The 23688-nt window shown below is 31.8% G+C and overlaps 1 protein-coding gene across 1 annotated transcript; it reads right to left on the bottom strand.

Annotated features, from left to right (window-relative positions):
- Positions 1-13495: 13495 nt before the first annotated feature.
- Positions 13496-21056, bottom strand: LOC127708238 (monocarboxylate transporter 14-like). Its single transcript, XM_052213082.1, has 4 exons — positions 20987-21056; positions 17966-18219; positions 17278-17539; positions 13496-13533 (listed from the first exon to the last, which is right to left on the bottom strand). Exons 1-4 carry the CDS (start codon positions 21054-21056, stop codon positions 13496-13498), a joined length of 624 nt encoding a protein of 207 aa, XP_052069042.1.
- Positions 21057-23688: the final 2632 nt, after the last annotated feature.

The raw sequence follows: 23688 nt of genomic DNA, 5'->3' as shown, positions 1-23688 counted from the left end.
TACTAGTCAACAAAAGAAACTGTCTTTCCTATATTGTAACCAGAGCTTTTTTATATCAATGAACCAACTATACTAGTCAACAAAAGAAACTGTCTTTCTTATATTGTAGCCAGAGCTTTTTTATATCAATGAACCAACTATACTAGTCAACAAAAGAAACGATACAAGGCAATGTATTTTCCATATATAATGAAATTGGATACACTGTACCAAGCTAAATAATTGCCCAGTTGGTCTAATATTTACAGAGTGTTATTTTCTTATCAAAACCATTGATTTAAAGCAAATACGCGAATTCTCTCTTTTGCAATTTTTGTTATTTCAAAAATCGTATTTTCACCAAAAAATTCAAATATCTATATTAGATTACTTCATTTGAACTTTGGTGGATAGTTGGCTCATTGGCAAACATACCGCATCTCCTAATTGTTATATTCAAGAACTTAAAACTTTAAACTTAAACATGGTCTGCTTAAAATTTCGAAAGCCTTTGCAGATATTTGAATACTTAATTCTCATCTTCGAAATTAAGTGCCGACTTTTGTCATCATTTTCCGCAAAATAAATTTGACCCCTGTGTTCAATAACACGGTATTTTATCACTTTCCAATTTGATCAAATTCTTTTAATCATATGCATTTGCTTTGCAAATGAATGTTTTTTACTGGATAATTTAACAGTTTTTCCTATTTATTATATTTTATGATAAATTGGAGTTCAAACTTGTGTATCGTTAATTTTGTTGACTAGTATATAACAGTATGTTGAAGGATGCCAGTTTAACTGCCTTCATACTAATCTCTATTGATTGAATGTATTTTCTGACTAAGAAATGATCCTGAATATTATATTTCAACTTCAATCTGTATGATGCTGAAGAATTATTTATATTGCTTCGTCTTAGCAGCTAAAGATATAAGCTGTTTTAATAATCGAAGTGATTTGCCTTTCAAGATTTCTAGTCCAGAAGTTGTCGTCATGCTAAACACTTATCAAATTGTGACTTGGATGGAGAGTTGTTTCTTTGGCACTCATACCACATCTTCTTATATCTATCTATCTGTTGCTTTAATAACACATGTTTGGACTTTAATAATGTTAGTGTATATTGTAAAGTCACATTCTAATGAAATTGTGTGAAATATATCTTCAAATCAATTATTTTGCATTGTCATCCTTAAATCTACAATGCAATACTTGCATATGACAGTGAAAATTAATATTTGGATTCGCACGTTTTAAACTCTGTGGGTTATATTTGTTGTTATATATTTCAGATTATATATTTTGTTATAAAATAAGTAAATATCGAGTCAAATGATACCTGTTGTCATAGTTTAAATGTACATAGATATAAAAAGATGTGGTATGAGTGCCAATGAGACAACTCTCCATCCAAGTCAAAATTTATAAAAGTAAACCATTATAGGTCAAAGTACGGTCTTCAAACGGTGCCTTGGCTCACACCGAACAGCAATCTATAAAGGGCCCCAAAAATTACTAGTGTAAAACTATTCAAACGGGAAAACCAACGGTCTAACCTATATAAAAAAACGAGAAACGAGAAACACTAATGAACCACATCAACAAACGACAACTTCTGAACATCTGATTCCTACACATAATGTATTATATAAATACACTCTTTTGTGTAGCCTGCATTATTATGTGGTGTTTACCGTACTGTTTTATTAGGACCATAAAGACCATTGCTTTTATACCGTCATGTTTTTTATTTATTTAAAGAATGTCTTGAAATTGCGTTGTACATCTGATAATCAATACACACTCGATAGTATAAACACAGACTGTGTTTCGGAATCGATAGATCTAAAAAAAAATGTTATCTTCATAAAAGCAGTTTGCATTCGAAAATATATTTTTCCGTTTAGGAATATGTCGTCTGACCGTTTATATTTCTGTAAAATACATATGCAAACTATCAGTATAGTTGGTATCGGTATGTTATCGACATACCCTTAGTTTTTTCTCTATGTTTTTGAGGGATCTCTTCAATGTAGTTCCAATTTTTTCCGAGTATCTTTTCCCTTTTCTGCAACTGTAAAACACAGCCTTCAGAAGTAAAGCAATACAATAAATATTCAAAAGACTTAAATTCTAAAAAAAATAAAATTGAGAATGGAAATGGGGAATGTGTCAAAGAAACAAGAACCCGACCAAAAAGCAGAAAAAAATCCAGCAATGGGTCTTCACCACAGAGAGACAATCCCACACCCGGAGGCGGGCTTCAGCTGGTAATAACTTAAGGCAGCACAAAACTTCAAAAGTCAATTGTCAATTAACTCAATATTGGAGATATGCAATCTAAAATGTGTATTCAATACTAAATATGAAAATATTATAAACATAAAAGAACAACTGTAACGCTGCACAAACCTCTAAATGCATATATTGTCGATATCATCAATATTCGAGGTTTGCAATTTTAAATTATATAATTTCATGCGTCCGAAGCGCCTAACCTCGTATCAAAGCCCTCCTTATGCAAAACATCAAATATTATGTATGTTCTTACTTGTGGAACTTGTAGGCTGCAGTTTGTTGGTGAACCTAATATGTATAGGGAAATATGGCGTAAATCAAATGTAAAATAAAACAAGATTTTTTTTCATCATTTTTAACTCATGATCACATTCCGAATTTTCGTGCGCAGGAAATTGTTGAATATGGTTTTTTTTTTTTTTTTCGAGAATTAAGGACCAAACATTACTTATTTTCGAAAGTTAAAATTTATAATCTATTCCTTGTACGACTTTGACCCAAGCAGAGCTATAGAAAAACAGTACATTAATGGGTGTTACATGGACACTTTTAAGATGATACACGGACACTTTTTAGTTGTTACACGGACACGTTTTAGGACTAGAATCACTCGTGCATAATCAGTGAGTTCATGGGCGCTTTAAATTTCAATTAGATTTGAACTTTTTGTGTCACCGACATGTTACCTGTCTTTTTTATTAAAATATTTCCGTTGGCATCAATAACTATATCTTTTTTCAAACAATTCCATTATATTTATATTCTTATCAGTACTCTAAGAGATTGACCATATAACTTCAAAAGGGGGTTATGGTTTTTTTTTTAAAATAATCATCTGATCACCAATTTTAAGAGACAGAATATATTGTGGTCAAGCAGATGACAAAATAATGTTCTGATTCCCGAATACCGTATATAATAGTGCTAATTTCTAAAAAAAATATTTGGTGATAACGTTGAAAAACTAAATAATTTTCTTACTCAGAAAAAACATACCCCCCCCCCCCCTCTTGAAGCTAAATGGTCGGTCCTTAAATGTATTTTTTTTTCAATATGGACATGAATAGTATTCTGATAGTAAAGTAATGCTGGTACCGACGTATATATTTCTATAAAAAGACAGAAAATATATATAAAAGATAAAATCCCTATCAACTCACCAATGCACGACTGATCCTATAAATACTAAGTGTCCGTGTAATACATGTTCAAATAGACATCAAATCTTGAAGAAAATCATTCAACTTATGTCACCAATTTTGGAAGGTAAGCTGCGATTAGATCATATTGTGACACGTGTTTAATCCCGATCAAAACTATCAGAGACATATAAAAACCTAAAAGCATGACAATTTTTAAAACAAAATCAATAATGTATGCCTATATATATCTATTAACAAGACAAAATCCATTTTTTCATAACATTCCATTCACTAATGAAATAGGAAATTCATTCTTTTGATACATTTATATTGTATTGAATTCATATATATTAAATTCATATATTTGGGAGCAAACGTACGATTATTTTTTTAAGGGGGAATAGGGGAAAGAAATGGCACATCCTGCATTTTTTCAACAAAAAAAGGATGAAGCCTGTTTATTTTTAATTTCTTTTAAACCCCCTCCCCCTTTTTTTCGTTTTTCCCCAAATAAAAATCAAATGTTAGCTTGCTTACCTCTGAAATCTTTTCCATACATTACTGACTTGCGAAGTTGCATTTTCAAAAGTCTCAAATGTGTACGACATTCATCTTTTACTTGACATGGTTCTTTTTTTATCAAATTATTAGATTCTTGAATTTCTTGAGGAAATAGCTCTCGGCTGAAGGGAAGTATAAAAAAAGGTTTGTTTAAACTGTAACTTACATTAACTGGTATATGGCCATATAAGTTTTTAATCTGTTTAATTTTGCTACCTCTTCTAAATGCAAAATAAACTACTTTTTTCTTGTTGTACAAGTCAGATACATAAATTAAAACAGTTGGTTGACGGGAAGAGTTAACAATTCTAAATTGTTCGTTCCCAGAGGCAATTTGACGTTCAAATGTTGCCCCACACCACACTACAGTGAATTCATTGACCATGACGATATTTCACAAGAGAAATCACGCCCCTTTCAACATTCTAAAACATGAAATGTGTTCCATATATCCATATATGGATCAATGAAAATCGCGATCAGTAGTTAACATCGTGTCTCGACCAGAGAAGCTGAAATACTGTTTTATTTGGAATGTATACATATGAGAAATACGCAGCCTCGTCTATTGAAAATTCATAATTTGCCTAATCTTCGAAATTGTGTAATTATGCAAGGCTTACTTTTTTACAAGCGATATTCTAATAAGTACCACGTTCCAGTGTTCCAAAAATCAAAATATATTCTGGCGCCGTTTAACATCAGTCTGATGATATTGATGAAATTATTAATTGTATTTATTTACGTTTTAAAAAAAAAATCTAATTGTTGTGATTTTTTTAAACGTATATTCGAATTATTTGTTTTGTACAGTATTGTTTGTTATAACGACCCGAAACCCTCGTATATATAGCCGAGGGGCGTGTGGGATTAAATTTATTAATGTTATCAATATGTTATTCTGTGGTAATTATCCTATTCATTCTATGGAAATTTGTATTGACAGATGATAAGGTTCATATTGTTATGGCACTTGCTTGTCATTATACAAGGAATACTGGAGGCCGAAAAATATAATATAACTAAAACCTTAGACGTTTTCATAGGACTAGCTTCAAAGAAGATGTTGAAATGTTTTTCATCGGCAAATGGATACGATAAAATAGAAAAGTCAACGCTTTATCAAATAGCGATGAAAAGATGGGAAAATAATATTGATTCTAAGAATGGTGCATCTGTTAGGGTATCTCAAATCCCTTCACAGCTTAAATAATGGACACAATCCAATAAATATGCAGACATGATTTTTTTTGTATTACTTAACAGAGAAAAACAGAAAGAGAACATATGTTACTATTTTGTCTTTTGAGTTGTGTGTCACTTTATCTATCTACGAATGTGACTTACCGAATTAGACTTATAACCGGGTTTGTAATAACATGAGCAACAAGACGGATGCCACATGTGGAGCAGGATCTGCTTACCCTTCCGGAGCACATGAGATCACCCCCAGTTTTTGGTGGGGTTCATGTTGCTCAGTCTTTAGTTTTCTATGTTGTGTTTTGCGTACTTTTGTTTGTCTGTTTGTTTTTTTTTCTTTTTAGCCATGGCGTTGTCTGTTTATTTTCGACATATAAGTTTGAATGTCCCTCTGGTATCTTTCGTCCCTCTTTTTTTCCTCCTTCTTAACACACCTGTTTTCCTTTGTTTTATTTGCTGCGGAAGTGACGTATACATAGTATCTCATTTGTTTTCATATATAATTTAAAAAAAAATCGTTTTGAAATTATATTAAATGTATTCTTGTCAGACATGTCAATGATTGCTGTAAAACAATCGTTCTCCAAATGTCTGACATGACGACAAAACAACCATTTTGTACTGATCACGCCATGGTTACCGATGTTTATCGTGTTGCATTATTAGCTGATGTTCGAAATTTAAAAGAAAAACGAAAGCAAAACCAGATTAGATTGTATTTATAAAATAATTGCTAAATTATTTAAATTTGGTACTATAAATTTCTCATGTTGATTATGGCAAATAAGTGTAAAGTATTTTTTTTTTCAATAGGAAAACAAGAGGATGTAGTATGTTTAAAAAGGAGACAACCCTCTGATTTACACCAAATGACGTAGAAGTTTATTGCTATATGGCACAGTACGACCTTCAACAATGAGCAAAACCAATATCGCCGGCTATTAAAGGTAAATGTAAAAGAATTGAGAATGGGGGTCGGTTATACAAAAGTTACATTTACATAACAAGTAAAAAGACACAATGAATCTATAAAACATTTACAGTTATCGATATAAAAATAAGGAGATGTCGTATAATGTCGCCAATGTGAAAACTATACATCAAAGTTCAAATGAAATGGATGAATCAATTGTGGAAAACAGTACGGCCTTCCGCAATGAGAAAAAACCCATACCGTATGGTCGGCTATAAAAGGCCGGGACATGAAAAATATAACACAATTCAATTGAATTGAATTCAACCCTCCCCTAACCTCAGACAGTGATGTAACAGTACAACAAATGAACAAACTATAAAAATCAGTTGACAAAGGCTTAACCCATCAGATAGATACAAAATAGAAATACATCTAACAAAAACACAGAGTGGACGTGGATAGGAACTTATACATCCCCAAATTTTATTTTTCTATGTGATATTTCTTTACTGGAAATACAAGGTTAACAATAAAAACGCTTATATATATATTAAAATCTAATAACGATATAATTTCAAAAGAGTTTTCATATAAATATGCTGTACAGAGATATGAATAATAAAGTTGACTTCGCTCAACTCGTTCGACACTAGTTTACATAGAACAAATGATAGTCAAATTTCTTATTGAAACACGCTGTGTTTCTGACTGAAAGAACTAATCATGAGTCATATATCATAGTCCAGGATTCCCTTAGAATAACTGTATAGAGTAAACATATAATAACTAAGATATATACTATGGAAATACTTATTTTCTTTTGTTTTTTTAATTTTGCATTGGATGCATATTTTATATAAAAATGCAGTCTTTTTTTTATCTATTTGTGTATTAGCAGTAATCAAAAGTTGAACATAAACGTTAAACACTGTGCCTGATAGATGTCACATTAAATACAATGTTTTTACATAAAGAGGTACACAGATATCATCCAACTTTTAATGCATATTCAATGAATTTTAAATAAAATTATGCGATTAAATTTTATCTTCTTCTAAACAGTGCGAAAACGTGCAGCAAAATTTCGTTCTGACACGCAATGGTTAATTAAGGTAGCCGATTGATATTGTAAATCTAGACATAAAAGATACCGACGTGCAAATATTCGAATTTAAGGTAACATACATTCTCCAACTAAGTGCCAACAAGTCACTAAATGTTTCTTACATTTCCTGGACTATGAAATTTATATAATTGAGGAAAAATCTTCTTTATTTGTACTATGATATTCTCTTACCTTCATACATACTCCTTGAATGCAATTGTAATTATATTTTTTGAAAGACATTCAATATCAATGGGAAACTATTCAATTTGGTTATGCTTTTATCTTTAGGTAATCAAAGTATCATTTGAAAATATTGTTTACCTGCAGCTAGGGCCCAATATGGAAATGCCCTTGTAATGCCAACTACTATATCAAGAAAAAATTCACACACCTAATTAAATGGGCATTTAAAAAGTCGGAATGCGAAAACATATGTTCAAACTCTTTTAGGTCATTTTTTAGTAGCAACAAACAAAAGATCTATGTCAATTGGACATGCTTTGATACTATATCTGCCCTTGAATTTTTACTTGATAACATTTTTGTTCGCTTTGGAGATTCCGTATATCGTCAAGTTATCGGAATTCCAATGGGGACTAACTGTGCACCACTTATTGCGGACCTGTTTTTGTATTGTTATCAATTACAATTTATGACTAAAATCAGCAAAGACCCATCGAAACAACATCTGATACAAAAATTTAACAATACTTTTAGATATTTGGATGACATATTGGCTCTCAATAATGACAACTTCAGTATGTATACTAAAGACATTTATCCTGTTGAACTTACTTTCAATAAAGCTAATACTAACAATGACCACTGTCCTTTCCTCGATCTTGATATCTTTATCATTAACGGGAAGCTTAATACAAAAATTTACAAAGCACAAAAATGCCAGTATTCACCTCAAAAGCTAACAAAACCTTTAAACAGACTTATTAAGAAGGGATATAGTTACGATACTGTTGTCAGGTCATTAAAGATTGCATATTTTGGCTTTAATATTGATTCACTTATAGGGTCTTTGCATCGGAATTAAACATATTTATTCTAAAACCAGTTGTTGGCATGACACGGGTTGTGTTCTTCTCATATATTTTATGACGGTATAATACTAAACCCCTAACAGGAGGGATTGTGCCTGATATTCATATGATGAAGACATAATCTTTCAATCAGTTTAATTGAGGTCTGGAGCTGGCATGTCATTAACTGTTAGTAGTCTGTTGTTATTTATGTATTATTGTCATTTTGTTTATTTTCTTTTGTTTCCTATTCTGACATCGGACTCGGACTTCTCTTAAACTGAGTTTTACTGTGCGTACTGTTGTACGTTTGTTTTTTCTACATTGGCTAGAGGTATAGGGAAAGGGTTGAGATCTCAAAAAAATATGTTTAAACCCGCCGCATTTTTGCGCCTGTCCCAAGTCAGGAGCCTCTGACCTTTGTTAGTCTTGTATCATTTTTAATTTTAGTTTCTTGTGTATAATTTGGAGTTTAGTATGACGTCCATTATCACTGAACTAGTATACATATTTGTTTAGGGGCCAGCTGAAGGACGCCTCCGGGTGCGGGAGTTTCTCGCTGCATTGAAGACCCATTGGTGGCCTTCGGCTGTTGTCTGCTCTATGGTCGGGTTGTTGTCTCTTTGACACATTCCCCATTTCCATTCTCAATTTTACACTACCAAATCCATCATGTAGTCAAACAATTGCGCCTTATCCCCACACCTATGCCTTCTGATAATAGAATGTCATCTTTCGCCCAAAGCAACAACTACATTTATGACAGCAAAAATGTTTTAGGAAGTGTTGTCTTCGTTGTTCTGAGTGTTTTTATTTCAATTGTTGTTTTTATCATAAGAGATTGGTATATTTTCTTGTCTCAGTAAATTAGGACTAGTACTTTTAATATTCTAGACAAATCAGTAAAATACCGTTTAAAAGTGTTTTCGTTATTTTTATTGAACAACAAAGTGCACTCCTTCTGCTAACAATGTTCTTCAATAGTCCAGTATTCAAGTGAGGAGTCCCTGTTTGTTAATACAGGAAATCCAGGGTTGTTTTCTGGTAAACATCATTATATCAAAATAACTGTTACATTAGTTTTGATAATAGCTAAATTATAACATTATCAACAATGGACATGATAGAATAAACAAATATATATCAATTTAGACTTATTTACTTAACAATTTACTATATAACATCTAGTAATTATTTTACGCATTGGTTCCGGATTATTTTCTTTATTTCTTTCGTGAACGTGTTATTTTATTACTATAAAATATCTTTGACACCGATATTATTACAGGTGACACGGTAGTATTTCCTGGCCCATAGGAATAATGATAGCCTTTTTAAAATTTTCACCACTTTCTAACACTGCCCAAAATTCTACATACACAGTTAACTGAAGTACTTTCCTTATAATATATAGAAATGAATTTGAATATGTATCATGACCGTTTACTTTTTTTGCTATCTTTAAAAACCTAAGGCCACTATTGCTTTTATGTCTGTTATCATGCAGTGAATACAAAATCTAAAAAGATTCTCAAAAATTCATTTTCACCTGTATGTAAAATTACTTCATATTTTTCTACACCTGATTCATCCGTCAGTTTTGGAAAGTATGTTCAGTTGATACTGTATTTTTTGTCCAATCACACTATTCAGATACATTAACTGAAGTAGGGTACACAAAACAGCAACCTAAATTCTGGAATGCAAATACTACCGTGCCACCTTAACAAAGACATCACAAACTTGAAAACAGTCATGACACCTATGATACACAGACTTCTTACTATGAAACATATTACAATAAAGAATACTAGTCTGCACTTATTTCTTACCAAAAAAAAAAGAAAAGATTATACCCCTACCCCAGCTAGCAGATTTTCACTTTTTTTCATCTTATCATTTTTACTTAAGCAGTGAACAAAACCCAAATATATGATGTTTCAAATCAACACAGAAATAAAACATGGTGATTCAGGAGGAATTATTGGATTGCCAACTCTATTTTTAGTAAATCTGACTGAAAGAAACAGTTTAAGAACCAAATCATGAAAAATGATAGAAAAGTCCATTCCACATTTTACAGCATGCCTTACATTCCCTTTAAGCATTTCCAGATTATGAAGGCAACATAACAATATTCTTTAGATGGCAGTTGACTTTTATTCTAAAATCTTTTTGACAATACATGTACTAGAATATATCTCTAAGTTGACTGTTTGTCTATTTCTCATGTATACATAAAGTTTAATTATGTCCCCTTACATAATCAATTTACCTTTATTGTGCTTTTCAGGGTCAGAAAATCAAAACAATTCATGACATTTGCATGGAAAATGAATAAACTATTTAATCTTGCTGATATACTATCATAATCATATTCTTTGTCCAAAAAAATTGTCTTGTCAATGTAAAGAAAGTCCTAATGCTATCTCTATTTCAGCTAAATATGAGGGCTAAATGAATAAGTAAGGACCCCTTAACCACTTACTGGTTCCAAAAAAGCTCATACTGGTGTCATGTTACCACAAAACTACAAATTAAACCTGAAGAAAACTAGTATAGTTGTACTTGTGTGGAAAAAAATAACAAATTATGCATTTTATTTTTTTCGGTGAAAATTATAGGATGTACAGGCAACTAAAATATGTCGCGTCTCAAATTCCAGTTGTTACGCATATGTTAGACACTGCGAAAAGTTAAAGCGAGCATTTATAACTAAAAATGTAATACAAGTTACATAAAACTTATGAAGTTCTGTTTTCTAGGTAAATTTTTATATTATAACCAACAGATCAGGCAAAATTTGCTGAATCAGCAATTTTCACCTCCAGGGGTGGAATTCAAAAGCTGTTTTTATTCTAGTTGCTTTTAATCAACTTTTTATTGATAAATTTACAAATTGAAAAGGGTAAAAACATACCTTTATTGATTTAGTGTAAACATATGTAACCCAGTTAAGGTGGCACGGTAGTATTTCCTGGCCCATAGGGATAATGGTAGCCTTTTTAGAATTTTCATCACTTTCTAACACTGCCCAAAATTCTACATACACAGTTAACTGAAAGAGGGACGAAAGATACCAGAGGGACAGTCAAACTCATAGATCGAAAACAAACTGACAACGCCATGGCCAAAAAATATAAAGACAAACATACAAATAATAGTACAGATGACACAACATAGAAAACTAAAGAGTAAGCAACACGAACCCCCACCAAAAACTGGGGGTGATCTCAGGTGCTCCGGAAGGGTTAACAGATCCTGCTCCACATGTGGCACCCGTCGTGTTGCTTATGTTATTACAAATCCGGTAAATAGTCTAATTCGGTAGGTCACATTCGTGAAAAGGGAAGGTATTGTAGTTACGACTTTCCTTATAATATATAGAAATGAATTTGAATATGTATCATGACCGTTTACTTTTTTTGCTATCTTTAAAAACCTAAGGCCACTAGTGTTTTATGTCTTTTATCATGCAGTGAATACAAAATTTAAAAAAAATTCTCAAATATTCATTTTCACCTGTATGTAAAATTATTTCATATTTTTCTACACCGATTCATCCCTCGTTTTGTGAAAGTATGTTCAGTTGATACTGTATTTTTTGTCCAATCACACTATTCAGATACATTGACTTAAGTAGGGTACACAAAAGAGCAACCTAAATTCTGGAATGCAAATACTACCGTGACACCTACACAAGCTTTGGATGTTTTTAAAAAGTGTGCTATATCCTATTCACAGGTAAGTCTAAATCAAAAATAATTTGTAGTTTAACGAAAAGTAAGGTTCTATAAATATTTCATTTATTTTGTAATCTTCTCTTTTTTAACGGTAAAGAGTCATATTATTAATCATCACAAGTAGCGGTGAAAGGTAAAATTATATGAATTGGTTCCAGGTGTGAAATTTACAAAATTTATCTTTTTTATTGATTAAGTAATTCATTTATTTTTGCTAGATCATATACTTTTCAAATAAGGAAATTATTATAACAATTTGGCAGTTCTATCTAGTATACGTTTATATTTGGTATTCTTACATATTGCCATATTTATGTCTAACAATCCTTCCTACGGTATATTCAATATGTACGTTTAATGCTCTATATTTAAGTTTCAAAACGAACATTAATTTTCTTACATAGCTTACATGTTGGACTAACTTTATTCTTATTAAAAGTGGCTCGGATAGATTGAAAAATATATATATTCTAGTTGCAATTTTGATTCTTGTAGGTATCCTTACAGTATCTTTATTGTTTCCTCTCTTTATGGTAATCAATGGGTGTATTTTCCGTATGGTTTAATAACAGTTCATATATTAAATGGTTGTATACATCTTTGAATCATCTAGAATCTAGAATCTTGTTGGTCCAGTGATGATGCACCTTTTTTGTATATAAAAGACTTCTGTTTAGTTTTCGTAAGCGGATGGTCCTAAAAGATTTCTATGCTTTCTATCCTATATGGTAAACAGAGACATGATCCTAACTACATGAAACAAATAGAAACAAAAGTCTGGGCACATGCTGATAAAAACCACTGTCCAGTTAATGCATTACACAATTTCTAAAATAAAAGATCAACAAAAATGACCAAAGGTTACTCACTTTTGTGTTGGCCATCAATCATATAGTAAATAGATAATAGTATCACGCATGGTTTAAAAAAATCACTAATGGGATTAAACACCATCTACAGCGTAACTTTAAAAACGGCTTGTCCAACAATCACTGGTAAAAGGAAGCTTACTTTTGATACGATATTCCCGGGCTTGTGTTTCCTATCATGATTTCCTTGATAGAGGATTGCTGCTCACAAGGAAGCTATTAATCCAAGAGTTCCAAATGTTGAAGTTGAAATCATCCCTTCGTAAATTTTACGGACGCCATCACGAGTTGGTTGACCGTTATGGAATAACCGTTTCACAGATGATATCGGATATGTTCCTAATGTCGTAACTACAATACCCTTCCCTTTTCACGAATGTGACCTACCGAATTAGACTATTTTGTAATAACATAAGCAACACGCGGGTGCCACATGTGGAGCAGGATATGCTTACCCTTCCGGAGCACCTGAGATCACCCCGAGTTTTTGGTGGGATTCGTGTTGCTTAGTCTTTAGTTTTCTATGTTGTGTCATCTGTACTATTATTTGTCTGTTTGTTTTTTTTATTTTTGGCCATGGCGTTGTCAGTTTGTTTTCGATCTATGAGTTTGACTGTCCCTCTGGTATCTTTCGTCCCTCTTTTACTTATCGTAATGCCCACAAACATCGTCTTCAAAACCTGTAAAAAGGTGTTGAAAATATACTTATTATGAAATCAGTGGTCATTAAAATGTTGCAAGTATAAACAGTTACTCACTGTAAAATTGAATGAGGGTCAACAAAGACAGATATCAAATGTGTTGAATGATACTTTTGGGAAAACTCATTTTATGCCAGCATACGCGACTTCTCATGAAAATGCCGGCTCTTGTAACACCAACTACTGTTTCAAGATCAATATGAAATCCATCATGTAGTCTAAAAATTGCACCTTTTCTCCACACCTATAAATTCTGATAATAGAATGTCATCTTCCAAGGCAACAACTACATTTATGTTGGAATATTTAACTTTTTCAGCTACTTGGAAAATAAGAAGAGACTGATTGACACTGAGTCTCCTCCAAAACCTATCTCACAGAAGAAATTCAAAAGGCTTCTACCCTTGAACTTAAGTGATTCTGACGCAGATTAATGATTGACAGTTTGTTAATGACTAGCTTTCTTTTCTAAATCTAAATGTTTAATACAAATTGATGAATCTATTTGAAGATTGGTGTGTTTCAAAAAGTAGTGTACAGTTTAAATTGATGCATTTGCATATAAATTTTTAATTCAAAGTAAATAACCAAGATGTGTCTGAAACATACGAAATTTTACTTTTCCTTCCTCTGAAGATGAGCAACAAATATTCAACTTTTTGAGTTTTATTGATGACATTTTTTAAATGTACAATGTATCATAAGAATGTATTTTATGTCGACTGGAGTGACTCGACTGAATATTGATAAAAATACACAAGTTTTCAAGTTCCTATAATAAAATTAGATGTAGGATAAATGTCAATGTCAAGACAGCAATCTGATGACATTTAGAGGGTAACATAGACACACGCATATCCTTGGTGGCCATGGGCTGTTGTATGCTCTTTGTTTGGGTTGTTGTCTCTTTGACACATTCCCGTTTCCATTCACTATTCAATAGTCCTAAACACTATACAGATATTAATAAAAACTATAAAGATATGGCCCAACACAGAAAGAGATTCCTGACTGGGGACAGGAACACGAGGAAAATATTGGTCACCCAGGTTTTAATTTATACCTGCAAATGTATTCAATGTTGAATTAACGATAGCAATGTTAGATATACCGCTAAAATGACAACATTACATGACGGGAACAGAGTACAAATAAATGCTAAAACACCAAAGACAGAGAAATACATAAATAAATAATATAATAATAGAACATTTCGACATGTTAACCACAGAATAACAACGAATAACTAAAATAATTTAGGACAGTACACAAAAACAGCTTAATAGAATTACGAAGTGTGTGTCTGTAACACGAATGGATCAACGCCTCAAAAAGTAACGTCACAGGTAAATTTCTAAAAATTGGATATAAATCAAGATTAGGTTTCTAATTATGTTATTTGATGTATTTTATAACAATTACAAGAATATTAATATAGAATTGTGTTAGTAATAGTGCAACTAACTATGTCGGCCTTTCTTCCAAATCAAACTGTGTAAAACAAATAAATCCTGTGCACATAGTTGCTTTAAACTAAAATTATACAAATGAACTGGGTGATGAATTATCTTTACTTTTACATACGAATAGAAAATAAAAGATAGAATCACAACTACAAACGGAAAGACACAAAACAATATCCGATCAGAATTACAAATAAATACACGTTTTTCATATAGATTAGACCGTTGGTTTTCCCGTTTGAATGGTTTTACACTAGTAATTTTTGGGGCCCTTTAAAGCTTGCTGTTCGGTGTGAGCCAAGGCTCCGTGTTGAAGACCGTACTTTGACCTATAATGGTTTACTTTTATAAACTTTGACTTGGATGGAGAGTTGTCTCATTGGCACTCATACCACATCTTCTTATATTTATGAACGCAGGATAAACAAATACCGAGACACGTCTTATAGCAATGTGAATTAACACTCAGTAAAACAGTCATATTAGTAACACAGAACAGGGTTTTGATATGTTTCTATATAATAAAAAGTATAACTAATCGCCGTATTGGAATATCGAAAATAAGACAACGTGTGACCGAACGCCACCATGGACTTTGTCTCTGTATCATTAATGACAATATAACATTACTAGGATTTGTCTTATGTCAAGTCCTTCTTGCATGTAACTTGTTCATCGTTATGTCCGATGATCTGTTCGTTTCATTCTTTATTTGATCAGCTAAATCTAGGTCATTCACTTTTCTATCAGCTTTGTCTATTTCGTATTTGGATCTATTCGGTCTCTCACAAATAATCGAGAGACTTACTACAATAGAACTCATAACCATAGAAACTCCTGCAAAGTAAAATCCGGATTGATAGTCGCCGAACTTGTCTGTCAAAAATCCTATAAAAGAAAAGAAACTATACATAAATCGAATAGATACTCATCATGTAAATACTAGATGATTCTGTATATTGATTTCCTGTATCCTATTGTCCCTTTTAATCTTTCCATGGTGTGAGAGACATAAGCGAAATTTAGACGATAACCTTGTACAATATATTACCTCACAATCGATTGCGGTCACAACATATGATGAAAATGTTTTAGGTAGTGTTGTCCCGGTTGTTTCGGGGATGTTTTTTGTCATGAGAGATTGGTACAGTCATTTCCTTATTATCTCAGTATTAGTACATTTAACAGTCTAGACAAATCAATAAACACAATTCAAAAGTACATTACAATTGATATGCAAGTCTTATTATCAATCATTTCATAAAAGATATGCCATTGCGATGACGCTGAAACATGCACGACGCATTGTAAGAGGACGGAAGTAATGACATCAAGTTAAACCAGTGCTAAAGACTCAAACAATAAAAAAATAAAAAACAAAGCACAAAAATGTCGTCATTCACCTAAAAAGCTAACCAAACCTTCAAACATACTTATTCAGACGGGATGTAATTACGATACTGTTGTCAGGTCATTAAATATGGCATATTTTGGAATTAATATTGATTCACTCATATGATCTTTGCATTGGAAATAAACATATTTATTCTAAAACCAGTTGTTGGCATGCTACTGGTTATGTTCTTCTCATATATTTTATGATGGTATGACACTAAACCCCTAACGGGAGGGATTGTGCTTGATTTTCATATGAAGAAGACATAAGCTTTCAATCAGTTTAATCGAGGTCTGGAGCTTGCATGTCAGTAACTGCTAGTAGTCCTTTGTTAATTAATGTATCATTGTCATTTTGCTTAGTTTTTTCTGTTACCTATTCTGACATTGGAATCGGACTTCTTTTAAGCTGAGTTTTACTGTGCGTATTGCCATCTGTTTGTTTATTCTATATTGGCTAGAGGTAGTATAAGGGAGGGTTCAGAACTCACAAAGCATGTTTTTTTGCGCCTGTCCCAAGTCAGGAGCCTCTGGCCTTTGTTAGTCTTGTATGATTTTTTAATTTTAGTTTATTTATATGTTTCGGAGTTAAGTGTGACGTCCATTTTCGCTGAACTAGTACACATTTTTGTTTAAGGGCTAGCTGAAGCCCGACTCCGGGTGCGGGATTTTCTCGCTGTATTGAAGACCCATTGGTGGCCTTGGGCTGTTTTCTGAGTTTTAGTCGGGTTGTTGTCTCTTTGACACATTCCCCATTTCCATTCTCAATTTCATTAAGTCAGTAATGGGTATTAATAGATTTACATGTGAATGCTTTTCATAATATGTGTTGTTTAGTTCTTTCAAATTGATCTAGATTACATACCTGCCATAGGTGGACCAACGAGGAATCCAAGACCTTGAAATAACAGAGCTATACCACATGAGCTGGCCAGGTTCTCTACTCCAAGAAGGTCCACTAAAATAACTGGTGGCAAAACATTGTATGAGCCACCGGCAAATAATCCTAAAATACACGAATATAACACAAAGTGCCAATATTCGCAGGCAAATACACAACATATGCTAGCAACGCCACTTGTGAAGATAGCAAACACATACAATTTCTGTCGATTCTTCTTAAAAAACTTGATGTCACATAATACACCAAGCATTATACGTCCAATAATATCCGCTATCCCAGATATTGATAATAAAAAGGCTGCTTCCTTTGAACTTATACTGAATTGCATTGCCAAGGCAGGCAACATAATAGATGCAGGTGAGTGGCCTAGTGTTGCTAACATAAAAGATATACAAAAACAGAGAAAACGATTATTTGTCAGTAATGTGTAATCTAAATAATCTTTTACGGTTTTGTTTTTATTATTTTTAATAATAACTGATTGTCGGCAATTTTTATCATTGCTGTCAGTGATCAATATCTCTGTTATAATTGTATTAGAAATTCCATTGACTGTTTTGTTTAGAATCCTTTCCTCAACATCCATAGCAAAATCAGTCGCTTCATCTATTGTAAATACTTTATTTGAAATCCCTTTCAAACTAGATACTTTGTGCTTTTCGCTTTTGGGGACAGAGCGAAACAAAGACCCACAGACACACATATTTAACATAACACCGCTCATAACCAGCATTGTTCCTTGGAAACCGTATTTCCTCAAGAGAAATTCCAACAGTGGTGCAAAAATAAACGTCCCTACTCCTGACCCAGCCGTAGAAAGGCCGTTAACCAGTGATCTTCTTTTATCAAACCATCTCCCTATTATTATAATACTTGGGATGTTTGCCAATGACTTTCCAATACCTAATTAAACATATATGATATATTACATTAAAATGACAAAATTATTTTAGCTGAACCAGAAACAAAGATAGTTGTTTTCGCATATTCATTTAAAAAATCGTATAACCCTTGATAGAAATCGCACTTGCATTTTGTAATCCCGCTGAAAAGCTTTGTAATTGTCGTTTCTTTTTTGTATATCGACTCTTCTGATATCTTTGTTTTGACAAACGTGACAATTTCAACTTTCTTATCTTAAATATTTGATGTATCAGCAGAAACATATCCACTGCACCGTCGTATGGTGTTAAGAATGGAGAAGCACGAAGATTCTGTACAGAGAACATACAAACATTATAGTTTTTTATCGCACATTCACAGCACAATTATAATATCCATATTCAATTACAAAGATAATAATAAAAAAAAAAAATCATATGCGATTCCAACGAACTTTTCAGATTATTTTCTTAAAAGTTGTCCCTTGGAGGCCCTATTTTTTTTTTAATAATTTGGAAAAGCAAACACATTTTTCAGTAGGATAACTTTATACTGTAAATCCAAGTAAAGTTAATATTTACGGATGCTTCATGCAATGATAATCAAGTTTGATCCCAAAACAAATCGACATGTACAATATGTGGACAATGAAGTGTAGGTCTGTTATCCTATAGTGTGCGGAACTGAACAAATAAGATCAAAATACTGCTATAAAATCAAACAGATAATAGATGAGATAGACAAATCTATGTTTGAAAACATTGTAAATGAAAGCAAACTCCGTCAACTTATTTTGGACAGTACTAACAAATACATAGATTGTCATACAGAAATGTGTACATAAATAGAACGCGCAGCAAGAAATATGTGTTATGAAATGCACCAACATCGTTCTAAAAGGATGTAATTATAACAGAGTACAGATCATGAGAGGCAAACGTATATCAAATTTGGAACATAACAATTTTGAGGTTTTTAACAATAAATTCTACCATTCTTCAACATTGTTCTGATTGTGGGCCATTTATACGAAGAACCCTTTAGTAAAAGACTGTTTCTTTTATTTAGTATAAAAATTTAAACTTGTGATGAAAACATACACGTAAATACATACATGTAAATATGTTAATCCCACATATCTAGTTATTTACACCCAGCATGGTTTTTTAAGCTTTCGCATTGAACAGTTTAGCACCACTAAATGATACAAATTTTGCTTCTTGTGTATCATGCACAATGCTTGTAACATAATGAACCTTTAAGTATGAAGAATGGGTGTGGGTATTTTTTTATTGTTTACATAGCCTTCAACACTATGCCATACGATAGTGGTCAACATTCAATGAATGGAGGAAAATACAAGAAACTGAACTGAACGATAAAAGCAACTGCCAATGGAATAAACTTTACTGATTTAAAGAGTTATATGGTTTAACAAAGTTCTAAGAACAAAAAGTACTATAACAATTAGGAATCACCTGCTACAAGGCCGTAAGTTATAAACATATACTCTATTTTAGGCATAAATCCTGTTGTGAGCCAACCAATAGACGTAAACACACCTCCGACTATAGTCATTGAGCGACAAGAAAACCTTGTGCTCAACGCACTGGAAAAGGGACCTGAAAAGTATAAATTGATTTGTTAACGGAATTTCGAAATAAAAATCGTTCATTTTGATGAATTTTACTTTTTGAATATATTTTTATACTATATAAATACATATTTTGACAAACGTAAGATGAATAAGTAATGAAATTAATTGTTCATTTTCAATTTATATAATATAGAAAAAAATCTTACTGAAAATTAAGACCATTGCGTTAGCCACGGAACCAACCCAAGCTGTTTTACTTGCATTCTCCTGGAATAAGTCCAACAATTCAACATATAATACACCAAATGTGTTTACAGCACCGCCAATCAAAAGGTGCATTATCACTGCACCTGTAAATCAAATAAATCTGTATACGTAATGAATACACAACTTATATAAAGATGTAACAGTTGTAAATTGTATTTGAATTTGTAAACAGTTTCCATCATTTTCGTTCGTTTTATTTTGCCAAGTTTACATAATAGCTCTAATTAAAAAAAAATATTGGTTTTTATTATTTTTCTTACACAGAAAGTACATGTATTCGATACGCATCCATTGTATTCCAGAAACGAATTGATTTGCCTAAAATAGTAGGTTAGTGTAACTTGCACTTTATTTATTTACCTCGATACCAAAACAAACTTAAACACCAACTTCTTTGTTGTTCTCAGACAGCTGGTTAAGCCAGATGTAGAAAACGTTTATTCAATTTGATATCACTGAAAATGTTTTTTTATACTGCCACTATGTTACGATTGTCAGAATTCATTGACCGCATAAACTGTGTCGTTAGAAAAATTCTTGTTTAGGACGTAGAAATGTTAACGCACATTTTAATCTATGACGTCATTAAGGAATGCAGGTTCTCGGAATTTTTGCTTCGTACGCTTCAAATTCACAATTGTTGATTTTTATTCAAAATAGTTTACTAGTATTCAAAACATTCCAAGAGATGCAGTATAAATGAAACAACCATAGTTGTCTCAAAATAATACATTGTAGTTGTACTCGATTTGAAATGGATAAAGAAATGCAGATCAAAGCCTCACATTCTACCTGTTTCTTAGCCTTGTACAAGTACATTTTAATTTTTGAGACAAACTATAATTATTCTATATAATTATATTCAATTTTTATATATTAATTGTAAATAAATATTCTAACCTACGACTACAATCCAACCCCAACCTCCATCTGGAGCTTGTACGTCGTGATTTGAATCGTTATCTTCATCTTTCTTTTCACATGGTTTGGACATCACTCTGAAAGTTATATTAGCATGTATAACTATATTTAGCTGTTCTCGTGTTTTAGAATGTTCAAGGGGCACCACTAGAACATTCACTCTTCTTATGAAAAAGTCGTGAAAATCAAATCAGTTATGCCGGTGACGATAGTGCTTAGTTATTTCTAAACAACAATCGTAAATTTAAAAGAAATCATTTCTCAAACGGTGTTATTAGAAATATACATGCAAATACACAATGTTTTATGTTCAGTGTTTATCGAGATAATTGCATTAGAAGCTTGTGAAACTGAAATCTAAAAAAATATTAATCATTGCTGCATATTGATAAAATAAGTTGGAAAAAATCATGTATATACAAAATCTAAAGATCCGTCCGGTCAACAATTTTCGGATTCCGTAATATGTTACAATTTCACAAAATATACTTTTTTTCACATCTAAGTTTTCAATTTCACCAGTCTGCTTTCGTCGCGTGAACGTTCAATATAGAAATATTGCCTTTCCATGGATAAAACAATTTTAAAGTCTGTCAGTGCAGGTTAAGAAATTAAGAGATAAATATTTTCATATATTTCATTAAAAGATTTTTTTGTATAAAATTTTAACAAAAATTCATCTTAATTTTTGTACATGTATTTGCGGTCTTCTTCATCTATTTACATTCAAGTTTTACAACTGAAAAAGGTCCGTTTGAATTTGATCAATAGCTTCACTTCAAAAGTGTTAAATCTCTGCTGCATATCAATCAATTCCGTTGGAACTTTTCCCCTGAACTTCTCTAATCTAGCTGCATACATGAACTGATAATTTGCAAGTTCCAGAGAGGGATACAGCCAGTAGAAAAATAAAATGAAGTTGGTACTCCAGGATTTCTTTGGCATAGCAACATTTTAAACCAATTTTGCATCAAGCTCCTATAGCCTGTTTTACTCGTCGTTTGTTATTTAATGAGGGAAATGATAACATTGAATTGACATTTTATTTTTCCCTTATTCAATTTATTTGTATTTTCATATTTACCAGAAAGTTTTCTGGTGAATTTATAATTGATATCGTTCTTGCTGGAACGGGACAAACATTTAAAAGATCAAGTTTTCAGTGTTTTCAGTGATAGCTATCGTTTTTGAGTGTGTGTTTTGTGTAAAGAGTGTTTATATGCAATTTTGTTTTTCTTTGTTGACATAGTTGTTTGTTTTATAGTGATTAGGATTATAACACGATGTTAACTGCTGTACCCCAATATTTGACATGTTTACCTTTGATGTCTGTTTGTTTTGCTCACACAGTGTTGTCAATATAATGGAATTTTCTGCGACTGTCATACAAGTGAGAGGTGTAGCTAGCTATAAAACCAGGTTTAACTCACCATTTTCTACATAATGAGATGCCTGATCTACACTTTTTGTTAATGCTACAACAAATTTTGCAATTTTAAACTATAATTTCTTCACTTTTATGTCTAACAATCCATCCTGAGGTATAAAAAGTACTCAATTATCAGGCCAGTACTAGAATATTAATAAAAAAAAGAAATATTGTCACTTTTTATTGTTATCGACGTAAATAGTAGTATCCGTAGACTTATAGAGCTCTCAATTTGTATAAAACTATTTAGAGACAAAAAAAACAGAATTTTAATGCCGTTGTATAATATTCTAACAAAATGGAAAATATTGGCACTTTTTGTTGATGAGACAACAAATTTTGCAATTTTAAACTTAAATTTCTTCATTTTTATGTCGAACAATCCATCCTGACGTGTATTAGGTAATCAATTATCAGGCAAGTACAAGAATATTGAAAAAAAAAGATATATTGTCACTTTTTATTGTTATCGACATAAATATAAGTAACCGTAGACTTATAGAGCTCTCAATTTGTGTAAAACTATTCATCCTTAGGAACAAAAAGAACAGAATTTTAATGCTGTTGTATAATAATCTAACTAAATGGAAAATATTTGCACCTTTTCTTTATGAGACAACAAATTTTGCAATTTTAAACTTAAATTTTTTCACTTTTATGTCTAACAATCCATCCTGAGGTATAAAAAGTACTCAATTATCAGGCCAGTACTAGAATATTAATGAAAAAAAGAAATGTTGTCACTTTTTATTGTTATCAACATAAATATTAGTAACAGTAGACTTATAGAGCTCTAAATTTGTGTAAATTTATTCATCCTTAGGGACAAAAAGAACAGAATTTTAATGCTATTGTATAATATTCTTACAAAATGGAAAATATAAGCATCTTTTTTTTTTGATGCCACAACAAATTTTGCAATTCAAACTTAAATTTCTTCAATTTCATGTCTAACAATCCATCATGAGGTATAAAAAGTATTCAAAACGAAATATTGTCTCTATTTATTGTTATCGACATAAATATAAGTAACCGTAGACTTATAGAGCTCTCAATTTGTATAAAACTATTTATCGTTACGGACAAAAATACCAGAATTTTAATGCCTTTGTATAATATTCTAACAAAAGTGAAAATATTGGCTACTTTTTTTTATGTGACAACAAATTTTGTAATTTTAAACTTAAATTTCTTCACTTTTATGTCTAACAAACCATCCTGAGGTATAAAAAGTAATCAATTATCAGGCAAGTACAAGAACATGAAGAATATTAAT

This window comes from Mytilus californianus, unplaced genomic scaffold (genome assembly GCF_021869535.1).
Source record: "Mytilus californianus isolate M0D057914Y unplaced genomic scaffold, xbMytCali1.0.p SCAF_7, whole genome shotgun sequence".
Lineage (NCBI taxonomy): Eukaryota > Metazoa > Mollusca > Bivalvia > Mytilida > Mytilidae > Mytilus > Mytilus californianus.
This window is presented reverse-complemented; position numbering and strand designations above follow the sequence as displayed.